The 17,189-nt window shown below is 44.9% G+C and overlaps 1 protein-coding gene across 1 annotated transcript; it reads right to left on the bottom strand.

Annotated features, from left to right (window-relative positions):
- On the bottom strand, positions 409–17,129 carry AURKA (aurora kinase A). Its single transcript, XM_005688324.3, has 9 exons — positions 17,000–17,129; positions 13,863–13,906; positions 12,608–12,887; positions 11,120–11,174; positions 9,923–10,114; positions 9,016–9,154; positions 3,470–3,618; positions 1,194–1,368; positions 409–1,057 (listed from the first exon to the last, which is right to left on the bottom strand). The coding sequence occupies exons 2-9, from the start codon at positions 13,899–13,901 to the stop codon at positions 878–880; spliced, it is 1,209 nt and encodes a 402-aa protein (XP_005688381.2). The 5' UTR covers positions 13,902–13,906; positions 17,000–17,129; the 3' UTR covers positions 409–877.

Here is a 17,189-nt window from a genome sequence, read left to right as displayed (position 1 = left end):
TGCTGGTTGACTCTTCCTCCCTCCCCCACCCCCAGGAGTGTAGGACGAGGGATGAGGGAAGGAAGGAAATGAAGGAAGGCCCATATGTCCATGGGCCTGCCGACCTCCCCGTCCCCACCACCTAGTGACAAGATATAACCCAGTGTTTCTCAAAGTGTCTGTTGAATGTGAACTCCTGGGAGATGCACTTTAATGTCAAGGTTACACGTGTGAGAACTTTATAAAAACATCAACACCATGGGAGAAAATAAGGCTTTACCATTTAGAAAGGGCTGAGACACCCCTGTGCCCCAAGACTGAGGCGAGCCCATGCTCCTGCCTCAGTCTCACCAGGTGAGTGACTGAGGACCCACAAGCAGGCCAAGCTGGGGTGCTGGACAGATACCGAACAGTCCTGAAGGGTAAGGATACAAGTCTATACAAAAGTCTTTATTTTAACATTTAAAAGGAAGAATCACATGTTCATTCTGACAGCGTTACCAGACTGGGCCACCCGATAAGTTACACACACACAGGACTGGGAAGGTTATTGCACAGTGTTTCAAGGGTCAAGGCAGGACTAGGCATGACTCCCTTCCCCACAGCCAGGCTCTGAGTCCGTCTTCCACGAGGACGCCTTACTCCAAACAGGCTGCGGGGTGGCTGCCCTCAAACCTTGCCTCCAGATTGATAGTATAACCAGTGAAGTTAACACGATTCTCACAGCTGCTCCCACTGCTGCAGAGTATCGTGTCTGCAGAAGTGGGACTCTGAGCACTGCCTGCTCGTCAGCAGCATGTCCTGTAGAGTCTCGATGGCGGGCAAGCCACAGGGAGACATGCCAGCACCCTGCTCCAGGACAAGGCAGCCCTGGCCTAAGGATCTCTGCCCCCAAAGATTAAGACTGTTTGCTAGTTGATTCTTTTTTCTGACAACTTGATGGTTTTGAGTTGGCTGTGATCCAGGGGTGTTCAAGTACTTCTTTGAGGGTGGGCCTCTGGCTGGGGTTGTGCTTCAATAGTCTTGAAATGAGGTCCCTGGCTCCCTCGGGCACGCAGTCAGGGTATGTGAATTCCACCTGGATGAGTACACAATAAGTGACAAGAGTCACAACGTGGCTCAGAGAGAACACGAGAAATACTCAGATCATAGCCTCCTGTCAAGCCTGATAAGGAATTCTAACGACGACGGGTCCCTTTGTAGTGAGGCCTTACCCGTGATATTCTTCTGTAGGTCTCCTGGTATGTGTCTGCCTCAAAAGGAGGCTTCCCGACGAGGAACTCATAGCAAAGCACCCCAAGGCTCCAGAGGTCCACTTTCTCGTCGTGCATCCGGCCCTCAATCATCTCAGGGGGCAGGTAGTCCAGCGTGCCGCAGAGGGTGGTCCTCCTGAAAATACAGGCAGGCTCAGGTTGACGTGCTACTGTTTCTATTATCACGACAGCTGCTCAAAGGCACCAACCATTCCACTAACTCTGAGCGCTTTTCCTAGGCTAGCTCCTGTGCTACAAAGCAGGTGCTATTATAAACCCCTTTTTAGACGGGGTGCTGTACCCGACCTCACAGTTAGCAATCATGTGGCACCCCAAATATGTCTAATTCCAGAACTTCCTTAAATGATATATAAGATTTAAAGTATCACCACTATAAAACTGTGTGAACTTCTAGGGAAATTTGAACATGGACTAAATAGTAGATATTAACAAGACTAGGTTTCTTAGGTGTGATAATGGCTGTGATTATACAGGACAATGTCCTTAGCCTACTACTGAAGCACTCAAAGGATGAAGCATGCTGTCTGTCACTTATTTTTTGAAGGTTCACCAAAACATAGACACACTCAATATGGTAAAATGTTAACAACTATTGGGAGTATAGGCACTGGATAGGCAGGTGATCAATTCAGCGTGTCCGTTTTTATAACAGAGGTTGGAAACAGACATCAAAACAGGAGCAAAGGCTAGGCAGATTTTGCTGCCTTGTACCAGTTACTCTTTGGTGCCACTGGTGCCTGGCAAGCGCACAAATGTTCGCTCACCTAAAGGAGCTGCCACCGCAGACTCCTAGCCTCTCACCACTGGATTCGGGAGAAGGCCCAGATCAAGAGCCTCGGAAGACAGCACAGTAACCTGAGAGCTCTCACAGCGAACCAGCTATGGGAAGCCGGGCCAAGTGACCAACATTTTATATGATATCCTCTTTAGAAAAGGATCAGCCAGCTTTCCTGTCGTGAGGACACCACTGGGCGGGCCAAGGTCCAGCTTAGCCCTGTGATCATACAGCCATTGCTGTTTGCCTCACCAGAGGCCAACAGCTCCCACTTGTGACAACCAGATTTTTTTCTCCCCAAAACAAAAAGACTGCAACAGCAGATTCAGTGCCTTGCTGGAAACAACTAGGAGTGATCTGTATCAAAAACAAATCTCACACTCAACAGCATCCATTTTGGACTACACAGTTTTTTAAACTGGCTTTAAAGTAATCTGGTTACAATTTTTTAAAGACCTACCCCAAAGCTGACAAACTCTTAGCAGTAGATGTATGCTTTTAATTGCCCTACTTCACACATGATTTCAAAAGCTCATTGAAACCCAACCTAAAAACAGGAGAAAATGTTTTAGCTCTGTTTGCAAAGTTCACTTAAATTGTTTCATAGGTTGATCTCTCTGCTTTAAGAGGAGATAGGAAAGGACTGCTCTGTTGACAGGAGCAGACCAAAGAATCTTTACCCACCACTCTGAAAGCTCCATCCAAACTAGTTTGGTTCCTTTAAGCTCCCAGTTCTAGAGCTCTGCAGGTGCTGCCCTCAGAACTCATAAAACTCGTGTCTCCTGGCCCTGGAGGCAGTGGAGTTTCCCTCCCCGTCAGTCAGGTGTTATTCCCCCTCTACCCACCGCATTTCATTCTGTGATACACTTGTCATATCTTTTACCTATTTGTCCCCTTCACTGGCCTCTAAGGATAGTATGCATCTTTAACCCCAGGTTGCTGCTGCTGCTAAGTTGCTTCAGTCGTGTCCGACTCTGTGCAACCCTATAGATGGCAGCCCACCAGCATTCTCCATCCCTGGGGTTCTCCAGGCAAGAATACTGGAGTGGCTTGCCATTTCCTTCTCCAATGCATGAAAGTGAAAAGTCAAAGCGAAGTCGCTCAGTCAGGTCTGACTCTCAGCGACCTCATGGACTGCAGCCTACCAGGCTCCTCCGTCCATGGGATTTTCCAGGCAAGAGTACTGGAGTGGGGTGCCACTGCCTTCTCCGTAACCCCAGGATAAACATCCACAAATGGCTGCACAGTAAAAATGTTCCTGAAGACACTAGTTTCCTGCCAGGCCTAAATTACTCCAAAGCATGTATGTCAGTTACCTGACCCAACCGCCCACAACGTCTATGCTCACATTTACTTATAGTAAATATTTTACTATTTAGCTCATTAGCCCCTAGGCTTTTGCTAAACCAAACAAACAAGTTCCATCTCTGAAGTTATATACCTGGAGGATGGGGCATGTACCGACCACCCAAAATCGGCGATCTTAAGCTCTCCAGCTGATCCGAGGAGCAGGTTCTCTGGCTTAATATCTCTGTGAATAACTCTCTTTGAATGACAGTAAGACAAGGCATTTGCCAATTCTGTGATATACTATTAAAACAAAAAGTATTGGAAATCCATTTTAGATTTATATAACACAAGTTAATTTTAGACATCTCTTCTGAAAGGAAACTCAACATAGATTTTAACATGTTTTGTAGATTTGAAAGCAAACTAGAGACAGTGGACGACTCTAGAAGAAAACAAACCAATTTAGTGTTCAGTGTGAAGTAGAAGTGTCTCTGTGCTAGGTTATCTGCTCACACAGCAGGTGCGACACCGAAAGACAGGAGAACACCAAGGTACCACTACATCCCCACCTGGCAATTTATGGCCCAGAAGCCATGAATTATGACAATATTGAAAAACTGGTACAAATGAGGGAGTCGGGCCTGTAAACAATTTTTAACATTCTTAAAAAAGAAAAACTTTATAGTCCATCCCCATTTTTAAAACTAAGGCAAAATTACAACAAAAGGGTTTGTGTGAAGCTATAAACTTAAGCAAGCCCAGGATTTGCTTTAACATGTAAATGAGAATTATTTTCTAATATATTGAATATATTTAGTTCTGACTGACGTTTGAGAAGTGTTGGTTTCTCAAAAACTAATTCTAAATAGGACTGAACATTATGTTATACCAAAAAGGTTTACCAAATGAACGGGTACAAACCAGATGTTATTATCAGAAAGGACATTTTTCATTGCTTTCAGCCAAAAGGCAGAGACCAAACTTTAGACCATAAACTTAAATAAACCATAAATAAACTGAAAGCAAAGGCAAAGAAAGCTCGTCTCCTGCACCAAAGTGGGTGATGCTCTAAGAGGATACAGTAGGATTCCAGACGACAGTGGGCTGCCCCTGCTCAAACCCGGCAGGAACCAGCGCTCTCTGCATCCACCCCCTCCACATGCCCACATTAAGATTATGGATTATGTGTAAAGGTCCCTAACACTTCTCCAGAACTAGTTTTAATTAATCAGGAAAGAAAAACAGGTGTGTGTGTGTATAAACTACTAGGGAATCTAGAAAGAACCAACCTTTTACTTCCTTTCAAACAGCTATCCGTTTACACCAAAGTAAACTCCACTGGATTGAAGAAAACTGAGTACAAACATTACTTGCCAATTAAAGAAGAAACTACCTTGCCTAGTTAAAGAGCAAATAAAATAGATTTCTACTTATCCAAAGGGCAAATATTTAAGTTGAAATAGTATGTCTTCACTGCACAGACAGAACCAGAGGGGTCATTCACCAACAGTGCTGTGATTTCAGTAGAAGATAAAAGTAAAACCACTTGAAGAAGAAAAGTGAAAAGCAAAGGAGAAAAGGAAAGATATAAGCATCTGAATGCAGAGTTCCGAAGAATAGCAAGAAGAGATAAGAAAGGCTTCCTCAGTGATCAATGGAGGCTACGATAAGCAAGGGAGGAGAGTAAAATGATCCATGTGATAAGGGACTCATGTTTACTATAGATACTATAGATACAGGTGGATAATTATAAATACTTTCATATACATGCAGATACTGAGATTACAATACACACAACTCAATGCTTTCTTTCAGCTGAAAGCCCAGAAGTGGTAACAGTAGCAATGAGCATATCCAGCACCCAGATCAAGGCTTCTAATAACATTTTCCAATAAAAGGAAGCAAAGCTCCTTAGAGAAATAATGAATTCTAAGACTTAGAAAATGTGTAAGATGAAGCTGGAGCACCTTATGGCACCGACAAACAGAAAGCGCTTTTAAAAAAAACACAGGCCCAGACTCCCCACAATGATGGGGACAGGTCAGAAGGACACAGGCGCTGTGTAAAAGAGCAGCCGGAGGCCAAATCTGGAATGAACAACGAGAGCAAAGTGCTATTAGATTATCCTCAAAGTATCAAGCGTCTGAGTCCATATTCATAAATATTTGAGCAAATCAATAAGGGAGAAAAGACAGCTCTGTAGTACAGAGTTCCAAGTAATTTATGTCGATACCCTGCCCTGTAGGAGAAGAGCTGTTCCTCTGAAAAGGGAGAGAGAGTAACTCTACAGAGGAGAAGCCTAACAAACACTACCCTAGCCGGGTGGTCGAGACCAACACCTGGGGATGAGTCAGGTCAGTAGCTTGTATCCTTAGAGAATGCCTTTCACCTCTGACCTTCCTCCCAAAACCCATGATCCTAAAGTTATGACCAACCTAGACAGCATATTAAAAAGCAGAGACATTTCTTTGCCAACAAAGGTCCATCTAGACAAGGCTATGGTTTGTCCAGTGGTCATGTATGGATATGAGAGTTGGGCTATAAAGAAAGCTGAGTGCTGAAGAATTGATGCTTTTGAACTGTGGTGTTGGAGAAGACTCTTGAGAGTCCCTTGGACTGTAAGGAGATCCAACCAGTCCATCCTAAAGGAGATCAGTCCTAGGTGTTCATTGGAAGGACTGATGTTAAAGCTGAAACTCCAATACTTTGGCCACCTGATGCAAAGAGCTGACTCACTGGAAAAGACCCTGATGCTGGGAATGATTGAGGGCAGGAGGAGAAGGGGACGACAGAGGATGAGATGGTTGGATGGCATCATCAACTCGATGGACATGGATTTAGGTGGACTCCAGGAGTTGGTGATGGACAGGGAGGCCTGGCGTGCTACAGTTCATGGGGTCACAAAGAGTCAAACACGACTGAGCGACTGAACTGAATCTAATCATGAGAAACAAAGGAAATCTGAATCTAAGTCTGAATTTCAGACAATAGTTATGTACTAGTGCGATGGCATCCCACTCCAGTACTCTCGCCTGGAAAATCCCATGGACGGAGGAGACTGGTAGGCTCCAGCCCATGGGGTCGCGAAGAGTCGGACATAACTGAGCGACCTCACTTTCACTTTTATGCATTGGAGAAGGAAATGGCAACCCACTCCAGTGTTCTTGCCTGGAGAATCCCAGGGACGGAGGAGCCTGGTGGGCTGCTGTCTATGGGGACGCACAGAGTCGGACATGACTGAAGCGACTTAGCAGTAGCAGCGGTCCATTAGTTATAACAGTTGTACCACAGATATAATATAGTAATAGAAGTCAGATGTGCATGGAAAAAGTAAGTCTGCACTATCTTCAATTGTTCTGTAAATCTAAAACTAATCAAGAATACATTCTTCTCTTTTATAAACAGGGTAACTATTTATATATATTTCCACAGAAACAGCTGTGGAAACGAACCACAAGATTTCATTTGGTATTTGATTTTACCTGTATATAAGGTACCTAAGCAAAATGGCTGTCTGGGGAGGCCTTACAAATAGCTGTCAAAAGAAGAGAAGTGAAAAGCAAAGGAGAAAAGGAAAGATATAAGCATCTGAATGCAGAGTTCCGAAGAATAGCAAGAAGAGATAAGAAAGGCTTCCTCAGTGATCAATGCAAAGAAATAGAGGAAAACGACAGAATGGGAAAGACTAGAGATCTCTTCTTCAAGAAAATTAGAGATAACAAGAGAACATTTCATGCAAAGATGGGCTTGATAAAGGACAGAAATGGTATGGACCTAAAAGAGGCAGAAGATATTAAGAAGAGGTGGCAAGGATACACAGAAGAACTGTACAAAAAAGACCTTCACGACCAAGATAATCACGATGGTATGATCACTCACCTAGAGCCAGATATCCTGGAATGTGAAGTCAAGTGAGCCTTAGAAAGCATCACTACGAACAAAGCTAGTAGAGGTGATGGCATTCCAGCTGAGCTATTTCAAATCCTGAAAGATGATGCTGTGAAGGTGCTGCACTCAATATGCCAGCAAGTTTGGCCACAGGACTGGAAAAGGTCAGTTTTCATTCCAATCCCAAAGAAAGGCAATGCCAAAGAATGCTCAACTACCACACAATTGCACTCATCTCACACGCTAGTAAAGTAATGCTCAAAATTCTCCAAGCCAGGCTTCAGCAATACGTGAACCGTGAACTTCCTGATGTTCCAGCTGGTTTTAGAGACGGCAGAGGAACCAGAGATCAAATTGCCAACATCCACTGGATCATGGAAAAAGAAAGAGAGTTCCAGAAAAACATCTATTTCTGCTTTACTGACTATGCCAAAGCCTTTGACTGTGTGGATCACAACAAACTGTGGAGAATTCTAAAAGAGATGGGAATACCAGACCACCTGACCTGCCTCTTGAGAAATCTGTATGCAGGTCAGGAAGCAACAGTTGGAACTGGACACGGAACAACAGACTGGTTCCAAACAGGAAAAGGAGTATGTCAAGGCTGTATATTGTCACCCTGCTTATTTAACTTCTATGCAGAGTACATCATGAGAAATGCTGGGCTGGAAGAAACACAAGCTGGAATCAAGACGCCGGGAGAAATATCAATAACCTCAGATATGCAGATGACACCACCTTTATGGCAGAAAGTGAAGAGGAACTAAAAAGCCTCTTGATGAAAGTGAAAGAGGAGAGTGAAAAAGTTGGCTTAAAGCTCAACATTCAGAAAACTAAGATCATGGTATCCGGTCCCATCACTTCATGGGAAATAGATGGGGAAACAGTAGAAACAGTGTCAGACTTTATTTTTCTGGGCTCCAAAATCACTGCAGATGGTGACTGCAGCCATGAAATTTAAAAGACGCTTACTCCTTGGAAGGAAAGTTATGAGCAACCTAGATAGCATACTCAAAAGCAGAGACATTACTTTGCCCACAAAGGTCCATCTAGTCAAGGTTATGGTTTTTCCAGTAGTCATGTATGGATGTGAGAGTTGGACTGTGAAGAAAGCTGAGTGCCGAAGAACGGATGCTTTTGAACTGTGGTGTTGGAGAAGACTCTTGAGAGTCCCTTGGACTGCAAGGAGATCCAACCAGTCCATTCTGAAAGAGATCAGTCCTGGGTGTTCATTGGAAGGAATGATGCTAAAGCTGAAACTCCAGTAATTTGGCCACCTGATGTGAAGAGTTGACTCATTGCAAAAGACTCTGATGCTGGGAGGGATTGGGGGCAGGAGGAGAAGGGGACGACAGAGGATGAGATGGCTGGATGGCATCACCAACTCGATGCACGTGGGTGTGGGTGTGGGTGAACTCTGGGAGTTGGTGATGGACAGGGAGGCCTGGCATGCTGCGATTCATGGGGCCACAAAGAGTTGGACAGGACTGAGTGACTGAACTGAACTGAAACCAGTGTTGGCACCAAGGACCAATTTTGTGGAAGATAATTTTCCCACAGACCTGGGGTAGGGCAGATGGTTTCGGGATGACTCAAGTGCATTACATTTATTGTGTGCTTCATTTCTATTATTATTACATCAGCCTGACCCCAGATCATCAGGCATTAGATCCCAGAGGTAAGGGACCCCTGTATTAAGCTAGCTTTCCATGAAACGAAACCCCCTCTATTATATAATGAAAGGTACAGCACTGTGTAGGACAGGTATAGAGTAAACAGAATTAGTCTGGACAGTAAATGAAAACTCACCGTGGCAGTTCTCTGCTCATCAAACTTTGACAGTTTCTGAAGTTCTCTATAGACAGCTCCGAGGGGTGCATATTCCAAAATTAAGTAGACTCTGGTAGCATCATGGAAATAACCATATAGTCTGAGGATGTTTGGATGCCTGCAATGAAAGACGGACACCTGGTATGGCGGGGCATCTGTACTGAGTATCAGATCCCTCATGTGAAACCAGTGGTGAGAACTGCTGCTGGTCACAGATCCCACCTTCCACTGCCCTTGAAAATGTGAAGCTCTGAACCCACTGTAAGAAAAATACGTACACTGCTATCAATTTACATGCATTTCAAGGTATTAAACCTGGACCTCAGGTTTAGTTAAGACTATTTCCTTCCTTTGAACCATCTATATTCTTAGGGGGAAAGAATTCAGCTAAATATTAAGTCTCCGCAAATTGAAAGAAGAAAAAAAAAAAAGACGTGCCATTCCCACGGTAGTTAGAAACTCACATTCCATGAGACAGACAACACAGACCACGTTCAATAGCAGCAGCAGATGTGCTGTGGAGGGCTTGGCCAGCTGAGCACAGGCTAGCTGAGATTTTTTTAAATTCACTGAAAACAAAAAGATCCACTGGCTAAAGTCAACCTATAGGCTACCAGTGTGCAACCTGAACTCAAAATAAGAGGTATCAGTCCTTTAATTATCCACCAAAACAAAACAAAACTCATCCAGTAAATTACTCCATTAACAAGACAAACCTTCAAGCAATTTTTCCAAACCACAGCAGTTAAGTCTAGATAAATCTTTGGAAAAAATGAATTTAGTCATTCTTTGCAGTACTGTGAAGCCAGCCTTCTACAAAGAAGTTCATAAACACTGAAGTCTAAGTTCTGTACGCCACTCTCCCGGACATCATCTGGAGACTTACCTGAGATGCGACTGGATTTCTACTTCTCTTCTCAGCTGATGCTCAACGCCGGCCTTCTCCAGCTGAGCTTTGAATAATACTTTAAGAGCCAGAATAAACTTGCTTTGTTTTTCTCTCGCCAAATAAACATTACCAAACTTTCCTTTACCCAGCGGGCGACCAATTTCAAAATCTTCCAAAGCCCATTGCCTTCTGGGGAAGAATTGAACATTTTAAAGTGTGAAGAAAACACATCCTTTCTAATGAGGTATATTAATGAGTAGCAGACATCCCAGTCCTATCAATAATTCTATACTCAAAGTGGTATTCAGCACGTATCCTCGGCAAGAACCAAACCATAGCCTCCTCTGAATGAGTCTGTGACAGGGAAAAATCTGGACTTCTGGAGCTGAGGCACTTGCTGGGAAGTGTTCTGAGACAGTACTATGCTCTGAGCACAGACCTATTAGCAACAATGCTAAGACCACAGGAGGATTGGATGAGAAACTGGAGAAGCAAGAAGGTTCCAGAAACAACTGGGAACCTCTTTCAAATGGCCTCCTCTCGCCGTGGAGACGCCACCACTCTCTGCGGTGGAGAACCACTCTGGGAAAGCAAACAGGATGGAGCCTACAGGACAGTGGGCTGGGAACCACTGGATGAGACTCTCAGAAAGTTTCTGGTAGGCAGATAAGAGCAAAAAAGGCTGTGGCTTGCATCTAGACAGTTCAGAGACTGAGAGCAAGGGAAAATACAGCCAAGCTTTTTATGAAGAACAGATATAGTAAGTGCATCAATACTTTCAAAGTACTCTACAGTCAAGTATTTGTCCACAGGGCTGCAAGAGGACCGCATTTTGTTGTTTAACTGCCACCTCTTTATTAGAGGCAGCAGAGAAGCATACAGAAACTGTATGCAGTAGTTACTTCCGAGGGTCGAGAGGAAGTTTCACTTGATTTCTGTAACAGATTCTAGGTCAAATATAAGTCCTTTCTAAATGTGAAAAGCAGTAAGAAAAACTCGAGTCTCTCATAAACATCATTAAAATCCCTTCTCTCTTTGAAGATTTAGAAACTATAGATGTTCCAAATTTCCAAGTGAAAGTACAAAGGTCTATTTTTAACAGGTCTGTTCCTATAACTAAATTTGCAATTAAATGACATTAGTATGTTCTAGTAGAATGATGGTACAGAACTTTGGACATAAGATAAAACTTACTTTTTTGATTCTTCATTTTTTTGTTTTGATGCCACTTCCTTCTCAGGATTATTTCCTAAATAGAATAAGTTAACAGTCTTTGATTAGAGATGAATCAAAGAGTAGTCACCAAAATATCAGTGTTATGCCCAGAATGACAGATCTGGACTATTTTTGGTTTTATTTTAAAAAGGAAAAAAAAAGACGACTACACTGTAACCTGACTCGTGCCATCTGAAGTCTGTATAAAGCTCTGAGAGTAAAAGATAAGCAGATACATCATAGGCCCTCAGATAATCTAAAAACCCAAGGCTGTGTAGATTCTCCCTGGAGCCTCAGTTTCTAAATGAAGAGCTTCTAAACAGAGTTACCAGTCTTCCCATTTGTAACAATTGATCACCTCTTACCCAGGAGGTGGGTCAGCATCAGACAATGTGCAACAAAACATGAACCAACCACCACCCTCCTTCCACTGTGTTAGCAGCCAAGGGGAAATTACACTGGACATTTCTACTTGCATATTTCCAGCACTTCAACCTCCAACAGTAGCACAGTTTGCTCTGGTGAGATTTTTGAATTCAGGTCTAAACTGTAGTCTTTCCCTCCACAGTTCACGATCTCAGTTTAATGGTTTAATGCCACCGGTATAACCACCGTCCCCATGTCTGGCTTACTGCCCCATTCTGTCAAGCTGGCATCCTAATTGAGCTCTCAAATCTGTCTGAATCACTCTGCCCTGGCTGTGTTTGAATAAGTTAATGCTTCGAAGTCTTAGCTTCCTCCTCCACAAAATCGAGGTAGAAACTACGGTTGCCTCTGTAGAGTGCTTACGAGGACATAATGACACAACGTGGATGAAGAAAGCCTGCTATGGAGCACTCAACAATTGGGAAATAATAACTATTAACACCGACCCAGCTCAGGCCCCTGCAATACTGGAGACAAAACCTAATGGCCTCCCCCCTACCTGGTACCCCTGGGTCAGCATGGCTACTCTTCAATTCATCCCACATATCCAGATAAGCTTTCTCTAAGAGGCAAGTCAGCCCCTCCCCTGCTCAAAAACCTTTCAGCAGCTTCCCAGTACATAGGGGACAGAGCCCTGCTGAGCCCGACAGTGCCCACCCTGACCTCGCCCTGCCTGCCTCAGTCCACTCACTCCCCCAACCCCCAGCACTTCCCTCCATGCTCCAGAACCTTGGAATTTTTCAGTTCCAAGTGTACTTGCTAAAAGAATCTCCTCTGCCCCAATAAGCAATCCAAAGAATACGGGGCTGCTGTTGTGTCTTCCCTGACTGCCCACCTCTTTCAGGAGGGTGGGGGTCAGGCCTGGCCCACAGTAGACTTGTTACTTCACCCCGACATCAGATGCTCTCCCCATCTTCAGTAGAAATGATGTAAAAGCTAGGGTTCCAAATAGTAAACACACATCTGTATATGTGGGAGTGGGTTTTTTTTTTTTAGCAAATAAAAGAATGGCTCTTCAATGAGCCTAAGAAGACTGCTTACCAGGCACTGGTGGCTGGGGTTGTTTGCTCTTCTGGGTGTTACTTGGTGGCCTGATGACAGGACGAGGGGCGCTGGCTGCCTGCAGTGGCTTCTGCTTCAGGGTCTGTACTGGTTTCTGGATGGAGACTAGCTTCTGTGCTTGTGAAGGAACACGCTGCGAGGAATTTGTGGGACACAGGACACGCTGAGCCTGGCCGCTGTTCACAGACACCGGATTCTGAGAGGGAAACTGCTGAGCCACTGGAACACGTTTTGGGCCATCACTAAGTGGAACTGCAGTCTAGATTGGGGAGGAAAAAGGAATGTGATGGTCTTCATGAAGGAAAGCTGAGTATCTGGCGAGTATTCCAAAGGTCTGTCTTCTAATATCGCAATATAATGACTGTCACTGGAGAAGGAAATGGCAACCCATTCCAGTATTCTTGCCTGGAGAATCCCAGGGACGGAGGAGCCTGGTGGGCTGCCATCTGTGGGGTCGCACAGAGTCAGACATGACTGAAGTGACTTAGCAGCAGCAGCAGCAATGATAACAGATGGACAGGGAAACCGACTGGAATCAGCACTTGCAGACGATACAGTTAGTATAGGGTTGAAATACCTGAATGACACCTCCTACCCGCTCCCCAACACTCTACCCCTAAAAGTCATGTCCCCATTAAAAAAATGTTCATTAACTAAACTTTTATCTAAAAAGGGAGGCATTAAACACTTTCTAAGAATTCTCAGTAACTTGGGAATTATTCTTTAGCAAGAAGCTACAATTCAGAAACTTTATACTAAAATCCCAATTCCACTAAAATTTCTTCAACAATATCTGTATTTTTTCAGTCTTTTCTCTAAACATATCAAATATTCAATAGTGATTACTTTTGCGTGAAGTTTTATATTTGCCACATGTTCCACAAAAAGCTCATTATATAATTTTTTAAATAATGATGAACACAGTTTTAATAGTCCCCAAAGCTAATTACTATTGATTTACTAGTGTTTCAGTTTCCAAGTACTCACAAAACGGATCCGAGGCAAAAGAGGAAACAAACACAGGCTCTTCAAAAAGTTAGAGCGAAATAAAAGTTACACTGAGAGAAGCAACAGAGCCTTGTTGAATGCTGAGAAAAGCAATGAGTTCCCACCCAGGGACGTGGTGGAGGAACCACAGTCACATCTCAAAGGAAAGGTGACAACTCTAGGCTTAAACCCAACTTCCCTTTGGGTCTTATAAAAGGGATCTGAGATTCCTGATTATTCAATTTACCTTAGGCCCTGAGATGCAGTTTTCTTTACATCTGTCCATGATTCCTGAAAAGAAAAAAGAACCACCTTTAATTTGTAAAAATCCATCTGCTTCAAAGCGTCACACTGGATCAGGGTTAAAAATCCTGATGAAAAAGCCTCAGCATCACACAGAATTTGACATGATTTGTTGTCCATGAAGGCTGATAAGGGAGCAGCATTTTCTCCTGTGATAGAGCACAAGTATGGGGTTTAGATCAGGTTCAGGTGTGGGGCCTTTCTTTCCCCTCACACACTACATCCCATCCTCTCCCCTCCCTGGTACTCCAACCCCACTCCTGAACTGCGTTACCCCACTCTCTCATCATTTCTCTAATGAATCCCTTCCATCAGTCTACAGGCCGGCTTCCTTAAGTGCTGCCTTTAAAAAAAAAAAGTCCTCTTTACCCTTAAATTGACTCAAACTATGACCACATCTCTGGCCTGCCCTTTCAGCAGCAGAACTGGGCAACAGTTGTCTCAATCACCTCCCTCACCGGGCTGCAGGCTCCCTCCCACAGGGTTTTCATCCCCACTAGGCTCCAGGCAGAGGGTGGGCAGAGGGCATGGCAGACCAGACGGTTGCCAGATCCAAAGGTCAAAGGTCAATTCTCAGCCTTCCCCTCAAGAGCATTCCTGGCATTCCAGGGGGTCCTGCACTCTATTCCTGCACAGACTTGTCTACTAGCTGTCCCAAAGCAAACACCTTGGCTGATGAGCCTCACCTGTGCCACCAATCAGTGTCTAGGGTAACCGTGGAAGGGATTCCCCACTCTGTCTACACCTTCCTAGGGCCCCAGGGCTCTAAACATCTCTATTAAGAGAATGCAAATTGGTGCCTTCTGCCCTCTCCTCTCCTGCCAGGCTCTCTATTACCTGCTAAGCATGCCCCAGGAAAGCCTGCCAGGCATCTCAACCCAACACACCAAATGAAACCTCTTCTTCCCCAGCTTTTAATACCATCCACAGGCTGAGGACCCCCAAATTTCCATCTCGAGCCCAAAGCTCCCCTCTGAACTCCTACCACCTGGTAATCTGAGTGGCATCACAATCTTAACCTGTCCCCAACTGACGTCCTGCTTCCTCCCAATACTCATTCCCCTTCACCTGCTCTCTCCATCCTGCCAGTTGCTCAAGTCTAAAGTCTTATAATCTTTTACATGGTTCTCCCTCAAACCCTGTATCTAAGCCATCAGGGTATCCTACAGGCTCTATTTTGAAAATCACTGCTCACAACCTTTCCTACTCCCACCTGGTCAAACCACAATTTTCTCTCCCTTCAATTATTTGCAAAAAGCTCCCAGTGGTCACTCTGCTTTCACCTTTGCCCCATTATGGTCCATTTGCAACACTGTGCCCAGTGATCCCTCTAACAAGTCAGATATATGGATCCTTGGGCCAGAGAAACCTTTATCCATTTCTCTTGCTCCCTAAATTCTAGAATCCAATCAGAAAGCACTCTTCAGACCCCCACTTTCACATCCACTTTATAAGCAAACAAATAACTCCACCTGCAAGAGGAGACCAGACTAAAGAATCTGGAGTCCTTATATCAAACAGCCATTCGGAAACAGACAAGAAAATTCTCATATCATGTGAATGGTAATTTCACCCATGCTGTGGTGCCTTCACTCTCCCTGACAGTTACAAGCAGCTGACTCATGAGATCACATAGCTCTACAGACACTGGTTTTATAGAAGCTACCAATATTCATTCGCTCCAGGTAATACACTTTTCCTTCTCAGGAAGAATAATGGAACAGAATGGACTAAGTCTCTGCTTCAGAATTCCGCAGAGAGCCACAGAAGACAGTTTCTCAGGTGATTCTGGACTCCAGCCAAGTTCGAGAGTCTCATGTCCAGGCGACCTGCATAAGATCCCTCCACTTCAAACTGCAGATCTACTAGTCTACATAGAAAAGCAGATTTAATAGCACTGTGGGTGGAGACTTCTCCTTCCTTCATCAAACCTGCAAATTAACCGCACATATGAAAGAGAGTGGAGAGGAAATGAGTATGCTGCTGAAACACGTTTAATCCAAACAACAAGGAAGGTTAAGGATGAGAAGAAAACATGAGTGAAAGTCAAGGATGGTAGCCACATGTACATCAGGAGGACAACTGTTAGAAATGGAGACTTTGGAGCCCAACTCTAGACCTAACAAATTAAGACCCTGCGTTTCAAAGACATCCCCAGATGACCAGTATACACCGGGCATACACTAGTTCTCAATAAAACATCAGAATCACCTGTAGAGCTTGATAAAAATGCAAACACCTGAGCCCTACGCCCAAGCACTTCTGATCCCTTGCTTGCATGGGTCGAGTCTAACTCTGTGCAACTCTATGGACTGTAACCCACCAGACTTCTCTGTCTATGGGATTCTCCAGGCAAGAATACTGGAGTGGGTTGCCATGCCCTCCTCCAGGGAGGGCCAGGGATCGAACCTGAGTCGCTTCATAGCGCCACCTGGGAAGCCCCTCTGATCCCTTAGGTGGGTTCATATTTTTAACTAGAACGCTCAAGTAATCCCGATAAAGGGAGTCCAGGGTCTACGGTTTGAGAAGCACTGGCTTCCAGGTTTATCTATTCACCCACTCATCCATCCTGCCCGGACAAGGGCCTTTCCTGGCTAGTCTATTCAAACTAGCCCACTTCCTAGTACTCATCCCTATCGGAAGTTATCTTGTTAGTTTATCGTCTGTCTCCTCACCCACCACCCCTAGAACGTAAATTCCAAGACGGCAAAAAAACATTTTGCATTCTTTCTTACCCAGGTGCTCACTTAACAAGAGAACCCCATCAGAAAGCAACCCTCCCACCCCCACAACCCCATTCACTCCGGGTGTTCAATAAACACCAGGCGGCATGCTGTAGGGCATATCGATATCCAAGCACAGAAGGGAGGGTGCAGGGAAAGCACGGGGGGCGGGGGAGGGGGCGCAGGGAGGAACGGGGCGGGGGGTACGGAAAAGGAAGCTCTGTCGCCCCGACCACCCCTCGTTGACCCAGCGATCCCCAAGACCGCTTCCCTCCCACCAACCCGCAAAGGCCACCCTCGGTCCGCCCGCCTGCCTGCCAGCCCGCCCGCCCCAGAGAGATGCCCCAGGTCTACGCACCTGTGGACTCCCACCTCCGATCCAAAGAAACCAAGTCCTCCCGAGAGCTCAGCCGTTAAGATTCAAAGTCTTCATTTTAAATAGGAGTTAAACTCTCTATTCCGAATGCTGATTGGTCGGGGCTAGAGAGGCGCTGCCTTTTCATTGGTTCAAAGCCAACTCTACAGCTTGTGTCACAGGCCGGCGGAGA

Source organism: Capra hircus, chromosome 13 (assembly GCF_001704415.2).
Source record: "Capra hircus breed San Clemente chromosome 13, ASM170441v1, whole genome shotgun sequence".
Classification (NCBI taxonomy): Eukaryota; Metazoa; Chordata; class Mammalia; order Artiodactyla; family Bovidae; genus Capra; species Capra hircus.
Note: the sequence above shows the minus strand (reverse complement) of the source record. Positions and strands in the feature narration are given on the sequence as shown.